General features: G+C 35.4%; 1 protein-coding gene and 1 pseudogene across 1 annotated transcript; one reads left to right on the forward strand and one right to left on the reverse strand.

Moving 5' to 3' along the window:
- Positions 1-3,682: 3,682 nt before the first annotated feature.
- LOC131518539 (olfactory receptor 14K1) lies at positions 3,683-4,627 on the forward strand. The gene has a single exon (XM_058740845.1). The coding sequence runs from the start codon at positions 3,683-3,685 to the stop codon at positions 4,625-4,627; it is 945 nt and encodes a 314-aa protein (XP_058596828.1).
- A 15,160-nt stretch (positions 4,628-19,787) lies between these two features.
- On the reverse strand, positions 19,788-20,838 carry LOC131485106 (guanine nucleotide-binding protein G(i) subunit alpha-2-like; annotated as a pseudogene).
- Positions 20,839-20,899: the final 61 nt, after the last annotated feature.

Consider the following 20,899-nt stretch of genomic DNA (forward strand, 5'->3'; position numbering starts at 1 on the left):
TGAAAAGAATTCCAAATTACTTAGCTATTTTATATTTACTTGTTCTCTATTAAAATAATTTTAATTTTGAATTTTAAAAATATTTGTTAAAATCTTTCATCAGTCTTCTATGGATGATATTCTTATAGTATTAGTATCAGGTGTACAATTGTGTGATTCATCACTTATATACAAAACCCAGTGCTCATCGCAAATTCTCATCCATATACCCTCATCCATATACCCGCTCATCTATATACCCGATCCCCTCCCCACCTCTCCTCTTACAACCATCAGCTTGTTATCTGTAATTAAGGGTTCTTTCTCTCTTCATCTTTCTCTTTTCTCCTTTGCTCATTTATTTTGTTTCTTATTTTCTACATATGAATAAATTTTTTGTCTTTCTTTGACTGGTTTATTTCACTTAACAATATACTCTCTAGATCAATCCATATTGTTGCAAATGTTAAAATTTAATTATTTTTTTAAGCCTGAATAATATTCATTATGTATTATATGTTTACTATATGTGTATATTATCCTCCATTTTTAATTAAAAATAAAATATGTCTAATATCTTTTTCCCTTATTGGGTGCTCTATTCTCTCTCATTTACTCAATTTTATGTGATTAGTTACCTTTCAAAACAAAACATGAAATCAAAATATTCAAAAAAATCTTATTTTTATAAGTGATCTTGAAAGAGAGCTTAAAGTCCATGGGAGTGATAGAAATATTTGTGTTGCCTATTAGATATTTTAAAATATTTGAAATTTATATGCACATATTTTTACATTGAAATATGACTTTATATTTCCATTAATACAGTAATTATTTGGAAATAGGTATCTTCCTACAACTGTTTACTGTAAGATGAAAAATTATTATCATTTTCGTTTTATAAATTTAACCTAATCAATGGAAAAGTAATATTAAACTATAGGAAAATTTTTAATTGTGGAAAATATAATACTTGTGTCTGATTGTGAAACCAGTAAGGGTGGCTTTCAGATGTTAAAGTAAATACCGACTTTACTAATAAAAAATTATGTTCACATTGTGAGACATGAAACAACACTAGTCAAATTATGTGTATACGCCTACTTTGTACTTCTTGGAATTACAGGTTAATAAGAGATCAACAAAATGGACCTTGGCTAAAGTTGAAAAACCATAACATTGAAAGTTTCAGAAACTACTTAAAGAATAATAGAAGGTCTGAGCCTACTTTTCCAGGTGGAAAGAAGAAACATCAAAGTAGGAACAAAGGAATCTTCAGTTTGGCTCACTGTCACATGGAGAATGTGCTCTTTTTCCAGTTGCACACTATGTAGACCTTGGATTACTCAGATAATTAAGGCACTGAAATTAAAATGATTGAGGGGCTAACCATAAGTAGAGGAATCTAACTAGAATAATGATTATCAATTCCCACAACCTTTAGCTTTTGAGAGAAACTCCTTGTCATTGTGTGTAAATTGGATGATTGGGAAAATGAATGTTAATTCAACACAGATGGGCTCAGGGACAGGAACTTTTCAAAAGTCTGACTCAAAGCAGAGAAAGGGTGATGAGAAAGATTCTAAGGATGGAGAAAATGTCCTTACAATTTCTATAGTTATTACTCAATTAGAGCTTTGTGTATCAAAAGTGTGGTTCATTTATAAAGGTTATGGAAAATTATTTTTTTAATTATTTTTTTTCTTAGAGCGTTCACTGAGAAATCCACAAATATTGGGAGAGGTTGAAAGAGGCTGCACGGAGAACTAAATAAATTCTCACTGAAGTTATGCTAAAGTAAAATCAAAGAGAGTCTCTAAAGACTAAGATGATCTGAGGGAGAAAAATATGACCATATATCTTCCCCATGGGGTTTGTGAGTGATCATGGATTATAACTCCGGTGTGACTTTAAGATGGGAGGACACTCAGTTTTTCTCATTAGATATAGTTGACATCTTTAATATTTGTTGGTTCTTGTTAATAATTAAGTATTTACTAGTGTTTCATGATAAATATCTGGCTTACAGTCTTAAATCTTGTTATTTTAATGAAAAAATGGTATGATACATTTGTAAACCAATTGGTCAAAATTACCACAGTTTTCTAATTGTTTTCTGTTTTAGTGAATATCTGTGAAAAAATAATAGAAAATATTATTGAGGATATTTTTACCAAAATATATTTTTTTAACAAAAATATGGGATAAATCTTAATGTCCTTCAATGAGAAGTGGATAATATATTAGAATATCAAATAATATTAATGGTTATTTTCTGGGAGCCTATCCATCCAGCCTTCCTGATGGCACAGCCCAGGTGGTTGGCGGAAGGGCAAGGTACAGCGACCCTCTGAATGGGAAGCTACTGGTATCCCTCCTGTTACTCATCATGGCCATCCCCATGATCCAATTGGCACCAATGATTCAAAATAAACCCATGGGGACAAACTCGGGGATATTTCCTGGGGATGGCCCCCAGGAAAAACTCCCTCTGGGAAAAACCATGAGAGTCTGAAGATGGATAATGAAGCCTTATATCCAGCAGGTGCCACCCCCCTCCTGCTCGCTCTCTGCCCAAAGGCAGGATAGCCCCATATATTCCCCCTGCCAATGAGGGAGGCAAATGGATTCAAAATTCCTACTCTGGTAATAAGGGAATGTACTTGTGGATACAGGTTCTGACTCCTGTGTCCACCTGGCCCCCAGAAAGCATTCCAGATGATAACTGGACTTGGTGGGTCAAAGTACAAAATGGTTCTTTGGTTCCAAAACACGTTGTCTCCCTGGGAAATCTTAAAGCAAGGGTTCCCATGGTGCCCTACCCCAGATCAAAAGGAGTACTTCTGTTCTTTGTATTGTAAATGATTCAAGGGAACAATCAGAAAAACATGCCCCTGTAAACTAAGAACTAGATAACCCTTCATAGAAATAACAAAATAGAGCTTTATAGGCTATAAGTAGACATTGTTATAATCAAGGTAACATGAGAAAAGGAGAAATTAAATCTAAAAGCAAAAGAGCATGAGGAAAAATCTCAAGGAAATAACCAAGATGTGCCCTAATGGTTGAATGCACAAGGGAATATTCTAAGCATTAGGTAATGCCAAAAAAAACATTGATGACGCATGCGTTAAGGAAATTGCTAACATACATATTGCCAGACTTATAACAATAAAGCGGCCAGTCTAGCATACTGCTGTTGTCTGTGTCCATTTGTACCCTTGCCGACGCCTTTCATCCTTCGGGAAACACTGGACCTGCTGGGGCTGGACCCCGGCAATTATTTAAACAGATTGCATAACAAACAAAATTTATCTGTGACTTCTAACTCACATCAAAATTTGCATCAGGTAGGATAATACTTATGCAAACAAATATGCATTCTATTACGATTGGAATTATGGAGTCAATTCTATAATTCCCACTGGAAATACATTTAGTAAAAATAATTTGAAATGTTCACTTAGGGAGCAAAATGGAGTTCATCTTCCACAATGAATCTGAGTCCAGTTCTATCGGACTGTTACGCTAATAGTTGTTTCATTCCCAAGTCAACTATAAATATGAATATTTTGGTATTTAAAAATTTGCATCTATCTCATGATGCTAAAGTATACATACTTCAAAAATAAAGAAGTAAATAATATTTTGTTACACTAATGTATGTTTTCTTTATTCAATAGGTGGCAAATAATTTTAAAATATGATGAATCAAACACTACTAATGGAATTCTCGCTCATGGGATTTACTGAGAGCCAGATGCTATTGAGGCTACATACTGTGGTCTTCTCACTGATCTACCTAGTGGCCATGATGGAGAATTTAATTATCATCCTCCTCACAGTTCTTGATCAACGCCTCCACAGTCCAATGTACTTTTTCCTAAGGCATTTGTCTTTCGTCGATCTGTGCCTCATTTCTGCCACACTACCCAAATCCATCCTCAATTCCATCACCTTCAGTCACTTCATCTCTTTTCTGGGATGTGTGTTACAGCTCTTCTGTGTGGTACTACTGTCTGGGTCAGAGATTGGCATTCTCACTGCAATGTCCTATGACCGCTATATTGCCATCTGTCATCCTCTGCATTATGAGGGTGTTATGAGCAAAGGGGTCTGTGTCCAGCTAATGACTATTTCCTGGCTCAATGGAGGGGTCTTGGGAATCTTGTACTCATCTGGGACATTCTCTTTAAACTTTTGTGGGTCAACTAAGATCCATCAGTTCTTCTGTGATGTCCCTGCTCTACTAAAACTCAGTTGTTCTAAGGAATATGCAACTATTAATGTCTGTGTGGCCATTGGGGTCTGTTACGCATTTTCATGTTTAGTTTGCATTGTGATCTCTTATGTATATATTTTTACCACCGTGTTAAAGATCCCAATCAGACAGAAGCAGTCCAGAGCCTTTTCCACCTGCCTGCCTCACCTCATTGTGGTGAGTGCATTCCTTCTAACAGGTGCTATTGCTTATTTAAAACCAGTTTCTGATGAGCCTTCTCTTCTGGACTTGTTTGTGTCTGTGTTCTATTCTGTGGTACCTCCAACCTTGAACCCTGTTATTTACTGTCTGAGAAGCAAAGATATTAAATCAGCCCTAGGAAAAATCCTAAGTAAAGTTAAAAGGAGTGGAATAATGGAAAGATGACTAAAGTTGAAGTTAGGAAGTAGGAAGTTTTGTTGTTCCACAATTAACTAGCTGTTTGGAATTATTTGTATTAGAGATTAATACATTATGGAACCTTGTTAGTAATGACCTCAGGTTGTCAGGTTTTTTTTAAAATTAATGTTTATTTATTTTTGAGAGACAGACAGACAGAGAGACAGAGCGTGAGCAGGGGAGGGCAGAGAGGAGACTCAGAATCTGAAGCAGGTTCCAGGCTTTGAGCTGTCAGCTGGACCCCAACGTGGGGCTCTAACTCATAAACTGTGAGAACATGATCTGGGCTGAAGTTGGATGCTTAACCGACTGAGCCACCCAGGCACCCCTCAGGATGTCAGTTTTAATAGAAATAAATATTCTCTTAAATTCCTTCACATTCTGTCTTAATGTTTTCCTTTTACATCTTCACTGATTTGGACTTCTGTTCTGAGCTCCATATACATGAGATTTATATATTTGTATTCCTCCAAAATTATCAACTTCCATGAAATTTTATCATTTATCTTATGATGGAAATTTGATTTTAATTTAAAATGATTTTAAATTTTGCATTTATTTATCTTCTGATGGAAATTTGATTTTTTTTTTAAATTTTTTTTCAACGTTTTTTATTTATTTTTGGGACAGAGAGAGACAGAGCAAGAATGGGGGAGGGGCAGAGAGAGAGGGAGACACAGAATCGAAGACAGGCTCCAGGCTCCGAGCCATCAGCCCAGAGCCTGACGCGGGGCTCGAACTCACGGACCGCGAGATCGTGACCTGGCTGAAGTCGGACGCCCAACCGACTGCGCCACCCAGGCGCCCCTGGAAATTTGATTTTAATGTGAAATTATTTTAATGGAATGTTGCAGTTTTAAAAAATACTTTATTTTGTCACAAGCTTCAGTTATTTTATTTTTTTTAACGTTTATTTATTTTTGGGACAGAGAGAGACAGAGCATGAACAGGGGAGGGGCAGAGAGAGAGGGAGACACAGAATTGGAAGCAGGCTCCAGGCTCTGAGCCATCAGCCCAGAGCCCGACACGGGGCTCGAACTCACGGACCGCGAGATTGTGACCTGAGCTGAAGTCGGATGCTTAACCGACTGAGCCACCCCGGCGCCCCAGTTATTTTATTTTTTAAATGATTTTTTAAAATTTATTTTTGAGAGAAATAGAGAGTGGGTAAGGGGAAGAGAGAGAGAAGAAAGAGAACCCCAAGCAGGATCTACACCTTCAGTGTAAAGCCTGATGTGGGGCTTGATCCTACAAACTGTAAGATATGATCTGAGCTGAAATCAAAAGTGGGATGCTTAACCAACTGAGCCACCCAGACACCCCACAAGCTTCATTTATTTGACTAATATGTGTTTGATGAGGATTTTATACAATTACTCATACATTTAAGAGAATGACTCTCTTAAATCTTTGCTTCTTTCGATTAAAATTTTATTTTTTTTATTCAGATGCTTTTCTGTTTATAAAATTTATTTTTATCTAATGTGTTGATGCTAGATGTTGGTCTAATTTTCTTTTTTTAATGTTGGAACTTAAGAAAATAGCATCCGGCATTGTTTCTCACATTGTGATAAATCCCATATCCACTCTTTCCAGATTTCAGTATCATATAACATTCCAATATCCTAAATATTCAAAATTATTTTCCACTTATTACTGTAGAAAACTATCTTGTCACTGTTATTCTTTTCAGTCTTTACTCCACATGCTCTTTCTTTTTTTTTTTAATTTTTTTTTTATCAGTTATTTATTTTTGAGACAGAGAGAGACAGAACATGAACGTGGGAGGGGAAGAGAGAGAGGGAGACACAGAATTGGAAGCAGGCTCCAGGCCCTGAGCCATCAGCCCAGAGCCCGACGCGGGGCTCGAACTCACGGACCGTGAGATCGTGACCTGAGCTGAAGTCGGACGCTCAACCGACTGAGCCACCCAGGCGCCCCTCCACATGCTCTTTCAATTCTTAAGTTTATTTACTCATTCTGAGAGTGAGAGAGAAAAAGGGTGAGATGAGTGTGAGCAGGAGAGGGGCACAGAAAGAGGGAGAGAGAGAGAGAATCTCAAGCAAACTGCAATGTGAACGCAGACCCCTATTCGGGGCTCCAATTATTGAACCATGAGATCATGACCTGAGTTGAAATTGAGAGTCTGACATTTAACTGACTGAGCCACCCAGGTGAGCCCATACACTTTTATGATCAAAATTAATATTTGTTGATCACTTTCACTATATCAGACACTTCTATGTGCACCATCTCTACTAATGGTGTCTAGCTAGCAATGTGAAGTGATGTGAATATAAACAGATGGGAAAACTGAGATTGAGGGAAGATGGGTAGCATGTTTTCAGTTATATGGCTCACAACATAGGGACATGGGGAAAATACCTTTCTTGTCTGTAGTAATACCTTTCATGCTCTGTAGGCTCATCATAGCATTGCTGAAGCTTTATATTACCTTCCTGATAAAAAACATCATACTTGCCCAAATTATACCCAAATTTCAAAGTCTAGTTTAAATAAGGTCTGGATATAGAAAATTATGAAGCACTTATTTACACATTTCCCAATCTCTAAAACCTTATACATAGCTGATGGAAATAGCTTTAGTATCTCTTCTAATGAGACTCATTTAGATATAGATATAGATAGGTATAGATACAGATAAAGATATAGATATAGATATAGATATAGATATAGATATAGATATAGATATAGATATATAGATATAGGTATAGGTATAGGTATAGATATAGATAGATAGATGTATATAATATATAGATGTATATATATAGATATATATTTACATATATATATGATATATCTCCCTTCTAATATGCAAATTGGTTTAACACACAACAACTGGTTTATATGATACCTATGTGATGTGAAAGGTCCATATAGAAGTAAACTTTGGTTTATTTTTACAGTGCAAATCATAGCTCTGAGCAGAAAATAGCTATACCTTAACTTCTCTTTTAACATACTTTGATATCAATCCATTTCTATTCATTTCAAATGTATCACAAATTTAGTTATTTGTTTTCTGAAAAATAAACATTGCATCAAATGAATATACAAATTTTTGAATGAGACCCTTTTATGGAAGCAGTAAAATATGAAAAAAAATGTTTATCTTAGAATCAAGGACATGAAGTAATGACTTAATTTTTAAGGAAATCATAAAGGGTAGTTTATTAATCTCACAAGTATACATATACAGACATATAAATCCAACAAAATTTTCAATACAAGAAAGAATCAATGAGTAGTATAATGAAGTAGAACTGAGAAGATTATCTATTTTTACAATTAAAGCAAAGAGAACTGTAAGAAGTCATGCATTCTTTGTTAATGTAGTGTTACAAAAATAGAGTTTATTGTTGTGGCAGTTTTTCTATGAAATCCTGTCTCCATCATCTTGGTTCTCCTTTGTCCACTTTGTGGAAATTTGTATTTGCAGTGTATTATTATGCTACATATTATTCGTATATTATATGTTATAAATATTTGCATGCATTAGATGGGAATATGGCACAGCCATTGAGACCCTGCAATCTTATATGTCACTTCTTTGAGGATATCATAATTTAGGCCTTCCCACCAAACTTTTCTATCACAATGATGATTCCGACAAAAACAAATGGAAATGGTTTTTCCACCTCAGTTCAAAAGAAGCCCTTTGTATCTAGAAAAACATTTTATTCTTCATAACTTGAACTAAAACCTATATGGCACTTTTAGAAACTTCTGCAGTTTTTAATGGGTTTGTAGAAGAGTCTGAATTTGGTATGGTGTAAACAGATTTATTTATTATTTTATGACATATATTTATATCAAAATATTTATTTAAGATAAATATATAATCAAAATATTTATTTAAGACCCCACAGTTGGAAATTGAATCAAATATCCAATACTAGCCATTTGACTGCTTCCCCACAGAATGTAGGCTTCCTAACTGTGAACCAAATGCCGGAGGATATTCAATACAATAATGCAAGTAGAGAATTAAGAAGATGACAAATAGTTGCCATTTCAATTAACAAATTTGTAGGGGCGCCTGGGTGGCTCAGTCGGTTAAGCCGGCGACTTCGGCTCAGGTCATGATCTCTCGGTCTGTGAGTTCAAGCCCGCGTCAGGCTCTGTGCTGACAGCTCAGAGCCTGGAGCCTGTTTCAGATTCTGTGTCTCCCTTTCTCTGACCCTCCCCCGTTCATGCTCTGTCTCTCTCTGTCTCAAAAATAAATAAACGTTAAAAAAAAAATTAAAAAAAAACCAAACAAATTTGTAAAATTCATTTGTGGGAAAAATGATTTGGAACAGCATAACTTGAAAAGCACACAAGTGGAAAGAACAAGAAAAGACACAAAATGCACAGAAGTTTTAAAACAACATTTATTGAAAAATTAACAGTAGGTTCTTTAATGAGAGGAAAATCCCTGGAGTGCCTGTATGACTCAGTCAGTTGAGTGTCTGACTCTTGATTTCATCTCAGGTCATAATCTCATGGTTTGTGGGACTGGGCCCTGCATCAGGATCTGCGCTGAAGGTGTGGGGACTGCCTGGAATCTTTCTTCTTCTCTCTATCTGCCCCTTCTCCCCCCCCCCCCGCCCCCACCCCCGAGCCTGAGAGTGGTCTCTCTGTGTGTATCTCAAAATAAATAAATAAACTTTAAATAAAAAGAGGTAAAAAAATCTGTCACTAGACATAGGCTTTAAAGTTAGGTGTCTAGAACTGTGCTATCAACTATGGTACCTATATACATATGTGGCTAAGGTGTTAAAATATGGCTAATATGGCTGAGGAACTAAAGGAATTAGTTTTGGTTAATTTAAATTTTAAAACGATACTTGAGTCAGTTATTAGAACATTTAAAAGTATGTTTGAATGAAATTGGGTATAAGAATCTAATAAAAACATGTGTATTTAATTGCTTTGGTAGAGGTAAATTTATTTACATAAATAAATGAGTGGAATCATGTGCAATGAGTGAGACACAATTTGAATGGTAACTGAATATAAAGCACTATTTCGAAAGATTCATTTTGAAGGGAAAGGGAGATGAGGTGTGGATAGACTAGATGTTCAAGAGGGTTGAAATAAATATTTAAAAAATAAACATAATAGTAACCTGCAAAGCCAATGGTCAAGCCAACGTTTAGTGGTTCCCAAACTCATAATATTTAACCAAGAAACTATACTGTATTTGTGATAGATATGTGGCTTTCAATGAAAGACATGATTGTAAATTTCACCCCAAATATATAAAAAATAAAATTTACCCTCATTAGCTTTTTCAGTGTGCTGGAATAGAGTTGAGTAAATTATGTAATGGGGACTGATTTCATTTGTTTAAAATAGATACTATGAGGAAAATAAAATACTCTTCCTTTTCTTAGAAGTGTATGGTTTTAAATAACCATTGTAATAAAAAATAATAGAGTAACTGTTTAATTCTTTCCTAATTCAAAAGAATTTTAGCCCACCTTTGCATAGACAAAAACAAGGTGTATGCATAAGGAGGGATGGTTTAGCCTCAGATTACTCCCACCCTGGTACTGACTGCCATTTCTCTCCACCCAACAAGACTCCCTACTTTGTGTGTGTGTGTGTGTGTGTGTGTGTGTGTGTGCAGATATCAAAAATGTCCACTGACAATCAAAACAGAACTTGGAATGGGAATTTCAGATAGATGAAGCAAATTTTATGAACAATTATGGACCTCAATTTGGTTAAAAATTTTGCTGAAACGATGCATGCAGCTTTGTATTGTGACCATCCATAAGACATAAGTGAGAAAAGCTAATGTCACTGCTTGGAACAGGTGATACCTAAGCACAACGCAGTGACTAAAGACTGAAGTCTGGGAGTTGCTCCTATGTGAATCCCATGCTGATCTCCTCTTCGTTTCATGATCTTTTGAGATTCTCTGATGTCATACTACATGCCCACTTCCTCTATCTAGTTGAGGTCTTCTTCAATTCTGTTTTCCATTTATTAGATGGCCATCCTTTTACTTTTTTTTTTTTTTTTTTTTTTTACTTAAAACTAAGCTCTGACTCATAAAATGTTTTGTTCAGGCTGCTCTTGCTCCTAACATATTTAAGTAGTTCATTTTGAATAATACAAACTAACAATGACTATTTCTGTATGCAACTGAGTGTTGTTGTTTTAATGTTTGTGTGTTATTTTGAGAGAGAGAGAGAGAGAGAGAGAGAGAACAAATGTAAGTGGGACAGAGGCAGAGAGAGGAGAAGAGAGAGAATCCTAAGAAGGTTCTACACTGTCAGTGTAGAGCCAGATTCAGGGTTTGATCGCATGAACTGTGAGATCATGACCTGAGACCAAATCAACAGTGAGATGCTTAACTGACTGGTGTCCTGGTAACTGAGCTTTCACCATCCTAAATCACTAGGTATCTCTAATTGATAACAAGATCTTCTGATGAGAATTTAAATAGAAATACAGAAAACAATGTCAATAGCTATCCTATATGCAATAAATTAAGAAATAGGTAGTCTACTGTATGAAATCAGAAATTGAAGGTTTCTGTGAGTTACAAATATTTGAGTGCTTTTTCTTCTCTTTTAAGATTTTAATATAAGATATATAAGATATATAGCCAAGCATTTGCATGTAAAATTCTCTACTGCCCCTGTGAACATTACACATAATGTATACATTATACAAAATACAATAATATTCCTTATATAATATACACTATATGTACATGTTTATGCATATAGCAAACATAAAGAAAAAATGGGACTACTGGCTGGCTCAGTCAGTAGAGCATGCAACTCAATCTCAGGCTTATTAGGTCAAGCCCCATTTTGGGTGTAGAGCCTACTAAAAAACAAACAAACAAACAAACAAACAAAACACAAAAATTGATGGATGATAGATATAGGAAAAGATAGACAGTAGAGTGATTAATATACAGACAGATAGATCACCTGAAATTTTACTTGTATAATTTTTATCATTAAACAAAATGAGGAGAAATGATCTCACCATTTGGTTGTTTTTAGATTCCACATATAAGTGAGATCATACAGTACTTGTCTTTCTCTGTTTTATTTATTCCTAACTTTTCACTTAGCATAATGTCCTCAAGATCCACCCATGTTGTCACAAATAGAAATATTTTATTTTTATGGCTGAATAGGATTCCATTGCATTTATATACCACATTATCTTTATACATTCATTAATCAAAATATACTTAGATAATAGATACATGGTTACATACCTTGGCTATTGTAAAACTGTTGAAATGAAAATGGGGGTGCCTTTTTGAGTTAGTGTTTTAGCTTCCTTTGGAAGTGGAATGGTTGGATAATTTTATAGTTTTATTTTGCTTCTTTTTAAGTTTTGTTGAATTTCATATTGTTTTCCATAGTGGCTGCAAAAATTTACATTTCCACCAAAAATGCACAAGGTTTCCTTTTTCTCTGAATTCTTGCCAACACAAGCTATTTCTGGAATTTTGATAAGAGCCATTTTAATAGGTCTAATAGATATAACCTTGGTCTTTCTAGGAGTGTAATTATTTTTTATACATTTTACATACCATAAAAGTAAATAATTTCAAAATGGTTTGCAATATGGTTGCATCAGCTTTCATTCTAAATCATCATTCATTGTAATTCCTGTGGTTGCAATGTTTCAGGACAACTTGGGTTGTGGTAGTCTTTATTTTAGCCATTGTAATGGGTTTGCATAGATATTTCACCTTGTTTTTTATATTTACATTTGCCTGATAATTAATGATACTAAGCTTGTTTTTAAGTGTTTGGGTTACCTCTTTTGTAAGTTGCCTATTCATATTTTTATTCTTTATTGATACATAGTAATATATTTTTTATATGAAATTTATTGTCAAACTGGTTTCCATACAACGCCTAGTGCTCATCCCAACAGGTGCCCTCCTCAATGCCCATCACCCACTTTCCCCACTTTCCCATCCCTCCAACCCTCACTTTATTCTCAGCCTTTAATTCTCTTATGGTTTGCCTCCCTCCCTCTCTAACTTTTTTCTTCCCTTTCCCCTACTCCATTGTCTTCTGCTAAGTTTCTCAGGATCCACATAAGAGTGAAAGCATATATCTTTCTCTGTATGACTTATTTCACTTAGCATAACACTCTCCAGTTCCATCCACGTTGCTACAAAAGGCCATATTTCATTCTTTCTCATTGCCACATAGTATTCCATTGTGTATATAAACCACAATTTCTTTATCCATTCATCAGTTGATGGACATTTAGGCTCTTTCCATAATTTGGCTAATGTTGAAAGTGATGCCATAAACATTGGGGTAAAGTGCCCTTATGCATCAGCACTTCTATATCCCTTGGGTAAATTCCTATCAATGCTATTGCTGGCTCATAGGGTAACTCTATTTTTAATTTTTTGAGGAACCTCCACACTGTTTTCGAGAGTGGCTGCACCAGTTTTCATTCCCACCAATAGTGCAAGAGGGTTCCCATTTCTCCACATCCTCACCAGCATCTATATATAGTCTTCTGATTTGTTCATTTTAGCACTCTGACTGGTGTGAGATGATGTCTCAGTGTGGTTTTGATTGGTATTTCCCTGATGAGGAGTGACGAGCATCTTTTCATGTGCCTGTTGGCCATCTGGATGTCTTCTTTAGAGAAGTGTCTATTCATGTTTTCTGCCCATTTCTTCACTGGATTATTAATTTTTTGGGTGTGAAGTTTGGTAAGTTCTTTATAGATTTTGAATACTAGCCCTTTGTCTGATATGTCATTTGGAAATATCTTTTCCCATTCTGTCGGTTGCCTTTTAGTTTTGTTGTTTCCTTTGCAGTTTAAATAATCTGAATGAAATGGTTGTTGGTTGTGCGTTTTGAGTATATTTTTGTTTTTTATGACTCATCCTTTCAATTGTCTTAATAATGTCTGTAAAGAGAACAGACATTCTTAAATTAGTGTGATGGACTGGCTAAAAAATTTCCTTTATTTTTGAACATTTTGGGTTCAATTAAAGGATTATTTTCCTAGTCTGAAGTCATAAATATATTGTCATATTATCTTTCAAAACTTGATATTTTTCAATTCAAATTTTTATCAGTTATCTCCATGGCATTGATTTTTCATGAGTGAAGTAAGGTAGACATTACATTTTATTTTAACTATAAAGATACACATATCCAAATGATGTTACACTGACTCTTTTTCTGCATTGCTTTTTCCCTACTTATGTCATATCTATGCATTTTAGAGTTTTTGGCCTTTATTCTACTATACTTGAATAAATACCAAATTTTAAATATAATTTTATAATATGTATTCATTTCTAGAATAAGTTATTCTTTCTTTACCCTAAAATTAACTCTTTCCATATGATTTGTATAAATTTTTTTTCAAAAAAGTTTCAGAAAACATAACGCAGGATTTTTTAAAAATAGTTTTTTTGTTTGTTTATTTTAAGTAATCTCTACACCCAACATAAAGCTTACCCTCACAACCACAAGATCAAGAGTCTCATGCTCTTCTGATTGAGCCAGACAAGTGTGCTAAATAGAATTTATTTGTATGTACATTTATATGAATTCTTTTAGTTGAATAAATTTTAATATTTACCAATTGTATTTTCTAAATCATAAATATTTTCACTGATCTTCTTTATTTAGTAGATACCTGACTTTTCTTCTTGTATAAATCTCATTATCTGAAGAATACTTATTTTCTTTAAGGCATGCTGCTGTGGGTTAAGTTTTTTGTTTGTTTGCTTTGTTTTTCATTAGTTTGTTGTGTTAATCTCAGTCCTCTGGTAAACAGATGCCAAGAAAGATTAGACAGGAAGACTATCTATTCTTGGAAGACCCTCCCCATAGGTTTTATTACACCTATACCTTGCCTTATATGCAAAGAATGTAAGAACTGAGGACACTCATATGGGTTATTTCAGCATCAGGGTAAGCAGACTTGGGGACCATGGGCCTTGGGGACAAGTGCAAGAATCTTGTGTCTTCTGCCAGGATCCATGTAAGAGTAACATCTAACTTATTAATTTTCAGGTAAAATAAAGGTACATCCTAGACAATTCATCTATTGTGGGAAGGAGCCAGGAAAGTAAAGAACAGTCAGCCCAAATGCAAATCTGACTCACATGAAGCAGAGATGAAAGGAAATGCTGTAAAGCTCTACCAATGTTCTGGCAAGGCTGATGGGGAGTCCTTTATTCAAAATCACTCATCACAGAAGTTGTGTCTCTCAGGAATTAGTTTGTCTTAGCCGACCTGCTGTGCTCAGACTATCTGGGGGCAGCCTATGGGATGTGTGGCATTGGGGAAACCTTGGCGATGATTTGAAAGCACAGCATTTAGTGATGTTAGTCAGTTATGTTCCCTTCAGTGATATGAGAGATACATCCCCATGACTGCCTCATGGAATAATATATTTATTACAAGATGGCCATTAATTTCTCTAAATTATTTGAGGTATCACACCACTTCCTTTTGGCATTCTTTGTTGTTAACTAAAAATCAATTATTTATCTAAATAAAGACATTTGAAACAGATTTTTAAAAATGTTTTGCTATTTGCTTACTACTCCTAAGATTTAATTTCTTTTAAATTTACTTCATTTTCTCAATTTTGCTTGTCTGGGTACAGATTTCTTTTTGTGTCTGCAAGAACCATTTCTGGATTAGCCCTGATATTGGTTCTCATTATTTCATTCTTCATAATTTGACACATTGCCCAAACTAGTTGCAGAGGGGGCTGGGCGATTTTTCTCAGCTTTTTCAAAAACTATAGGAGATCATGAAAACTGGTTACAACTAGCTTTTGTTGCCAGCATCTTCTAACCATAATATACCCCCATCCCCCTATTCAAACCAATATCTAAAAGAAGAGTTGTTGATACTCAATTTCTACTTCTTGTCAATTTCATTCCTGAATCCCCTGAAATATCACTCCCATTACCAAATTTACCTTAGAGAATTATCCATGCCAAGATCATTGATATCTTTTTGTCATTATATTAATCATTCACTTGCTTGACACATTGATGGCTACATTTCTATATTCAACATCATTATTTGGCTTCTAGGATTATTCACCATTGTAGGTTAGTTCATTTACCAGTCCCTAAAGTACTGGTGTTTTTCTCATTGCATGATTTTAGACCATGTTCTCTTTATATTACACATACTTCTGGTTTAATTACTACTCACTTCCATTAGATTATGGATCTTAGATATTAGATATTAATATGGATATTAGATATGGATATTAGATATTAGATCAAATATCTGTAGATATCTGAGATATCTGTAACCTCAAATTCTTTCTGAACTCTGAAACTAAATATATATTTTAATGTGGAGTATTTTTATGTATCAAGTTGTTCCACATGCATGCCCAAATCTGTGGTCATTATACTGCAATTAATCTTCCCCCGACTCAAGCTTACCCCCTCTCATCCTGCCCCATGATGTTACACATCAGAGAATGTGACCAATGTCCTTTTATTAGTCTACACCTGAAATCAAGACATGAGAGTCTGTTAAGTCTCTTTACCCAATTAATCCGATAAATCATCGTGTATTTTCCATTTATCAGCATTCAATTCTTTAATAAATACTTTCTATACCTAATATATTCAAAGAAAATTTATAGAAACTGGAGGATCATTGGGGAAAATATATATTTCCTTAATTTTATGGGATTTACATTCTACAGGAAATGATACAAAATAAAGGAGTTGACGAGTAGGAAACACAACAATTTCAAGTAGTTATGAAGGCTTAAAGTTTAAAAATACATTTTCATCTTCATCATCCTCCATCATGATTCGTATTTAGTAGTAAAGGAAAAACCTCTTAGCAATGTGAGAAGTTGAGGTCTGTTAGATAAAAGGAGTGAGTTTTTTAACCATCCTTGTATCCCTTATTCTATCTGAAGTGAGCAGCATTTATAAACCTGAAGGCTAGATAAAATTTATTTTAGTAATAGAAAAAATAGTGTTGCTAACGCAGAATGATAAAATAATACTAGTATTAGATGAAGTAATAAAGTTAGACAGTAATACATTCATTTTAAACTTTGAAACATACTAAGAAATTTTTACATTTTTCTTAGTAAATTTTTAAAATTTTATTTTATTTAAAAAAAATAATGTATATCTTTATTTTTGAGACAGAGAGAGACAGAGCATGAGCAGGGGAGAGGTAGAGAGAGAGGAAGACAAAGAATCAGAAGTAGTCTCCAGAATCTGAGCTGTCAGCACAGAGCCCGACACAGGGCTCGAACTCGTCAACTGCGAGATCATGACCCGAGCCGAATTTGGACGCTCAACCACTGAGCCACCCAGGCACCCATAAAATTTTATTTTAAAGATTTCAAGATAAGAGGGAAGTAATTTGACATTGTTGTTGTTATTTCTTTACTTGTTTGCACTCTGTATATATCTCTTTTTTTTTTTCCTTATTTGTTTTAAGATTAAATATCACTGGCCTGCACAGAAATATTTACTGAACAAGAAATAAACTTGGGAGATGGTTTAGGTGGCTTTTGTGGTAACATAACAAAGAATTGTAGTGGTGTGAACAAGTAAAGTCACAGATGATATGAATAATTGTTTTTAGATATCAGAAATATTTGGAGTAGGAGAGAATATTACTTGATATAAATTATCTGAAAAAGATAACATGAAGTAGAAAATCATGACCAGATCCTTGGGTTCCACTAAAAAGTAGAAGCTGAATTAAGGAGAAATTCAATGCAGGATAAAAAAGGGGGCACTTAGGGCAGAAAATTATGAGTGTATAGTTGTCACAGATGCCTAGAGAATATCATGTTTGAAGAATGAGGAGTGGTCAATGCTGTTGAATACATAGGAAAAAGATTATTTCCTGCTAATCATTAGTAAGAGAATTTTGCAGCTACGGTGGCTTTTGGGCATTAACTTCAATGTCAGCTCTTCCCTGGATTTCCAGTAGTCAACCACTGGGCTTGAACTGACATATCAGCTCTCCCCTGGATTTTCAGCCTTCTAGCACACACTGCAGATTTTGCATTGCCAGATTACATAATTGCATTAGCCAGTTTCTTAAGATAAGTGTGTATTTACTTATCTACAAAGTTTGACTTTTCTTTTTATTTAATTCTACATATAGATAGTAACATAGAGTGTTTTTTGCTTGTTTCACTTAGAAATATGTCCTTCTGACAACTTATCTATAGACAAAGATAGATATATAAATGATAGCTAGATGATGTATAGATAAATAGATGATAGATAGATGGAAAGATAGATAGAAAGATAGATAGATAGATAGATAGATAGATAGATGATAGATGGATAGACCTATCTATCTATACACACATCCATCCTATTTATTCTGTTCCCTCCCTCCCTGGAGAATTTGAATATAGAGATCATCCAAGATCACTTTTGCTGGGGAAAGACATAGATTGGGAGAAGAAGGACCTGGGAAATGGATGGCAGACATTTGTGTAGACACAGACAATACTTGCAACTTTGAAGCTAAAATACTGGAACATTCTTTGATGATGTAAGAATTCCACACCATCCCCCTTACTTGCAAGAATCAGCTAACACATATGCAGAATTTTTCCATTGGCTTCACCTGTGAGAATTGTTTACCAGGTGAAATTCTCTTCTTGACATGTTTCCAAACTTTCCTAATTTCTTCCAATAACATAAGGAGACTAATTTTCCAGCACAGCATTGCAGAGGCATAGAGCCTGTATTGAAAAATATTGCTATGAACTAAAAATGGTCACAGGATATTGACAACCTATGGTGGAAGAAATCTGGATAACATGTATGGAAGTTGATTCTAAAGTTATTAGATCAAAGAGAATGTAATATAAAACTGGATAGGACAGTACTCATTTCCATAGGTATACTCATCCAAAGTTTATAATTTATTGTGTTCTTTGAGTACCTGAGAAGAGTACTAATAGTCTACGGTATTGGCTAATTGAGGTCTGAATTTAAGGGTGGCCTATAGTAAATGAGACTGAGATGCCAAAACTTCTGTCAGTCACAGTTTAGCAAGGACACAAAGGCTCAGAGAAATGGGGATATGTTACCATCAATTTCCCAAGTCATATGTTAACTGTACCCCTTAGAAGGCCCAGAGAACATTTTTTTGTTGTTGTCCTTGTTTTGTCATAATAATATACATCAAATGTCTGCAGTGACACATTCTTCATGAAGGTTTTGAAATATATAAATGGATAAAGAGCTAGGAGACAGAAAAATTACTGTTCTAATTAGCAAAAGTATACCTCTAATACTTATAATATGGATTTGCAGGGATTCAAGGCAATTAAAATTCAAAGTCATATCTATTGAGAAGATCTCTCTTTGAGGAGTAATCCTGCAATCTACCAAACTTGTAAATATTTATTTTTTTACATTTTATTTTTCTATTATTATAAAGTATAATTGATGAATAAAATTGAATATAACTAAAGTGTACAATGTGATGATTTTATACACATATACACTGTGAAGTGATTATAAGAATTAACATATTAACTCACATAATTATCTTTTTTTGCCACAAAAATTAAAGATCTCAGAAAATTTCCTTTTTATTATTTCAAGTTTTTATTTAAATTTTAACATAAAGTTAACATAAAGTGTAATATTGGTTTTAGCAGTAGAATTTAGTGATTCACCACTTATATATAACACCTGTGCTCATCACATCACATAGAGTGCCCTCCTTAATAGCCATCACCCATTTAGCCCATCCCCCACTTAATTTCCAGCAACTCATAGTTTTTTCTCTATAGTTAAGAGTCTCTTATAGTTTGCATCCCTCTCTCTCTTTTTCTTCCTTCCTCTATATTCATCTTTTTTGTTTCTTAAATTCCACATATGAGTGAAACCATTTCTTTCTCTGGCTGACTGACTTATTTTGCCAGGTGTAATACACTCTAGCTCCATCCACGTCATTGCAATTGTATTGTATTGTAAATAATGCTGCAATAAACATTACAGTACATATATCACTTCAAAATGATGATTATATTACATTGCATAAATGCTTAAATGTGACATTGCTGGATTTTACAGTGGTTCTATTTTTTTTTTTTGAGAAACTTCCATACTGTTTTCCATTATGACTCTATGAATTCACATTCTAACCAACAGTGTATTAATGTGGCCTGCGGTCACATTCAGGTTGTTCCTGATGATGATGTGGAAGACAGCTTTAAACAGGAACCACAAGTTCTTGGTGTGGTTGGCACAGGTGAAGTGCATGTAGATCTTCTTGGTATCCTTGCTCTTGTGCAGGGTCTCAGACTTACCTTGGACGTGGCGGCTACATGGTCATATTTCTTGGCCCCACTGTACTCAGGGAAACAGGTGGTATCGGGATGTGGGTGATCTGCTCAAACAAGTTCTTGTTGAGGAGAGGATAGTGGACCAGTGGACCACTGGTTGTTGGAGAAGTCATTGTCAAAGAGCTTCATGTTCTGGTGCATGTGGTGCATCTCCTCATCCTTTGCTAACACAGGTCATGCGTGCCCAAGGTTATGCAGGAGATGATGGCTGTGACACTCTCAAAGCAGTGGATCCACTTTGATTCAGACCGCGGACTGCCCACATCAAATATCTTGAGGGTAATCCTGAAGGTGAGGTGTGTCTCCACGATGCCAGTGGTCTTCTCTTGAGACCATGGCACGTCCTGCTCTGTGGGGATGTAGTTACTCCGTGTGATGCTCCCCAGGGCAGTGAGGTCAAAGGCAGCAGAGCGGTGGAGCTGGCACTCCAGCCAGCAGCCAGAGCCTACCTGCAGGCCAGGGTCAGACCTAAGCCTGTGGATGACACTGGGCAGACCCTCAGGAAGCACCCCCTGCCCTCAGCAGTTCAGGACAGTGAAAACAGCTGCCTGGCGTCATGTGTACAGGAAGGGCCAGCAAATTCTATCTTCAGATAGTCCATGGCTTTGACAGTTACCATGATGGGCTGGATGGTGATGCTGTAGAGGACTGCCTGGGACTGCCAGCCTCCTGGATGTTCTTCCTTTGCTTGACAGTGATGGTCTTCCCTGACTCCTCAGCACCCAAAAGTAGCAGCTTCACCTCCCATATCACCTTCTCACCATCACCCAAAAGGTTTTGTAGATCATCTTAGAGCCCTGGGCCGCTGTCCTGTCCTGGGCACTCATGCTGCAACCCATTCCCTATCCCCTGCCAAGCCCCACTGACACATTCCACTCCCACTGCCAACCGTCCACAGTG

Source organism: Neofelis nebulosa, chromosome 1 (assembly GCF_028018385.1).
Source record: "Neofelis nebulosa isolate mNeoNeb1 chromosome 1, mNeoNeb1.pri, whole genome shotgun sequence".
NCBI lineage: Eukaryota > Metazoa > Chordata > Mammalia > Carnivora > Felidae > Neofelis > Neofelis nebulosa.

Bases quoted from the DNA above. Each gene is read 5' to 3' on its own strand.
- LOC131518539 (XM_058740845.1), top strand. From the start codon at position 3,683: ATGATGAATCAAACACTACTAATGGAATTCTCGCTCATGGGATTTACT.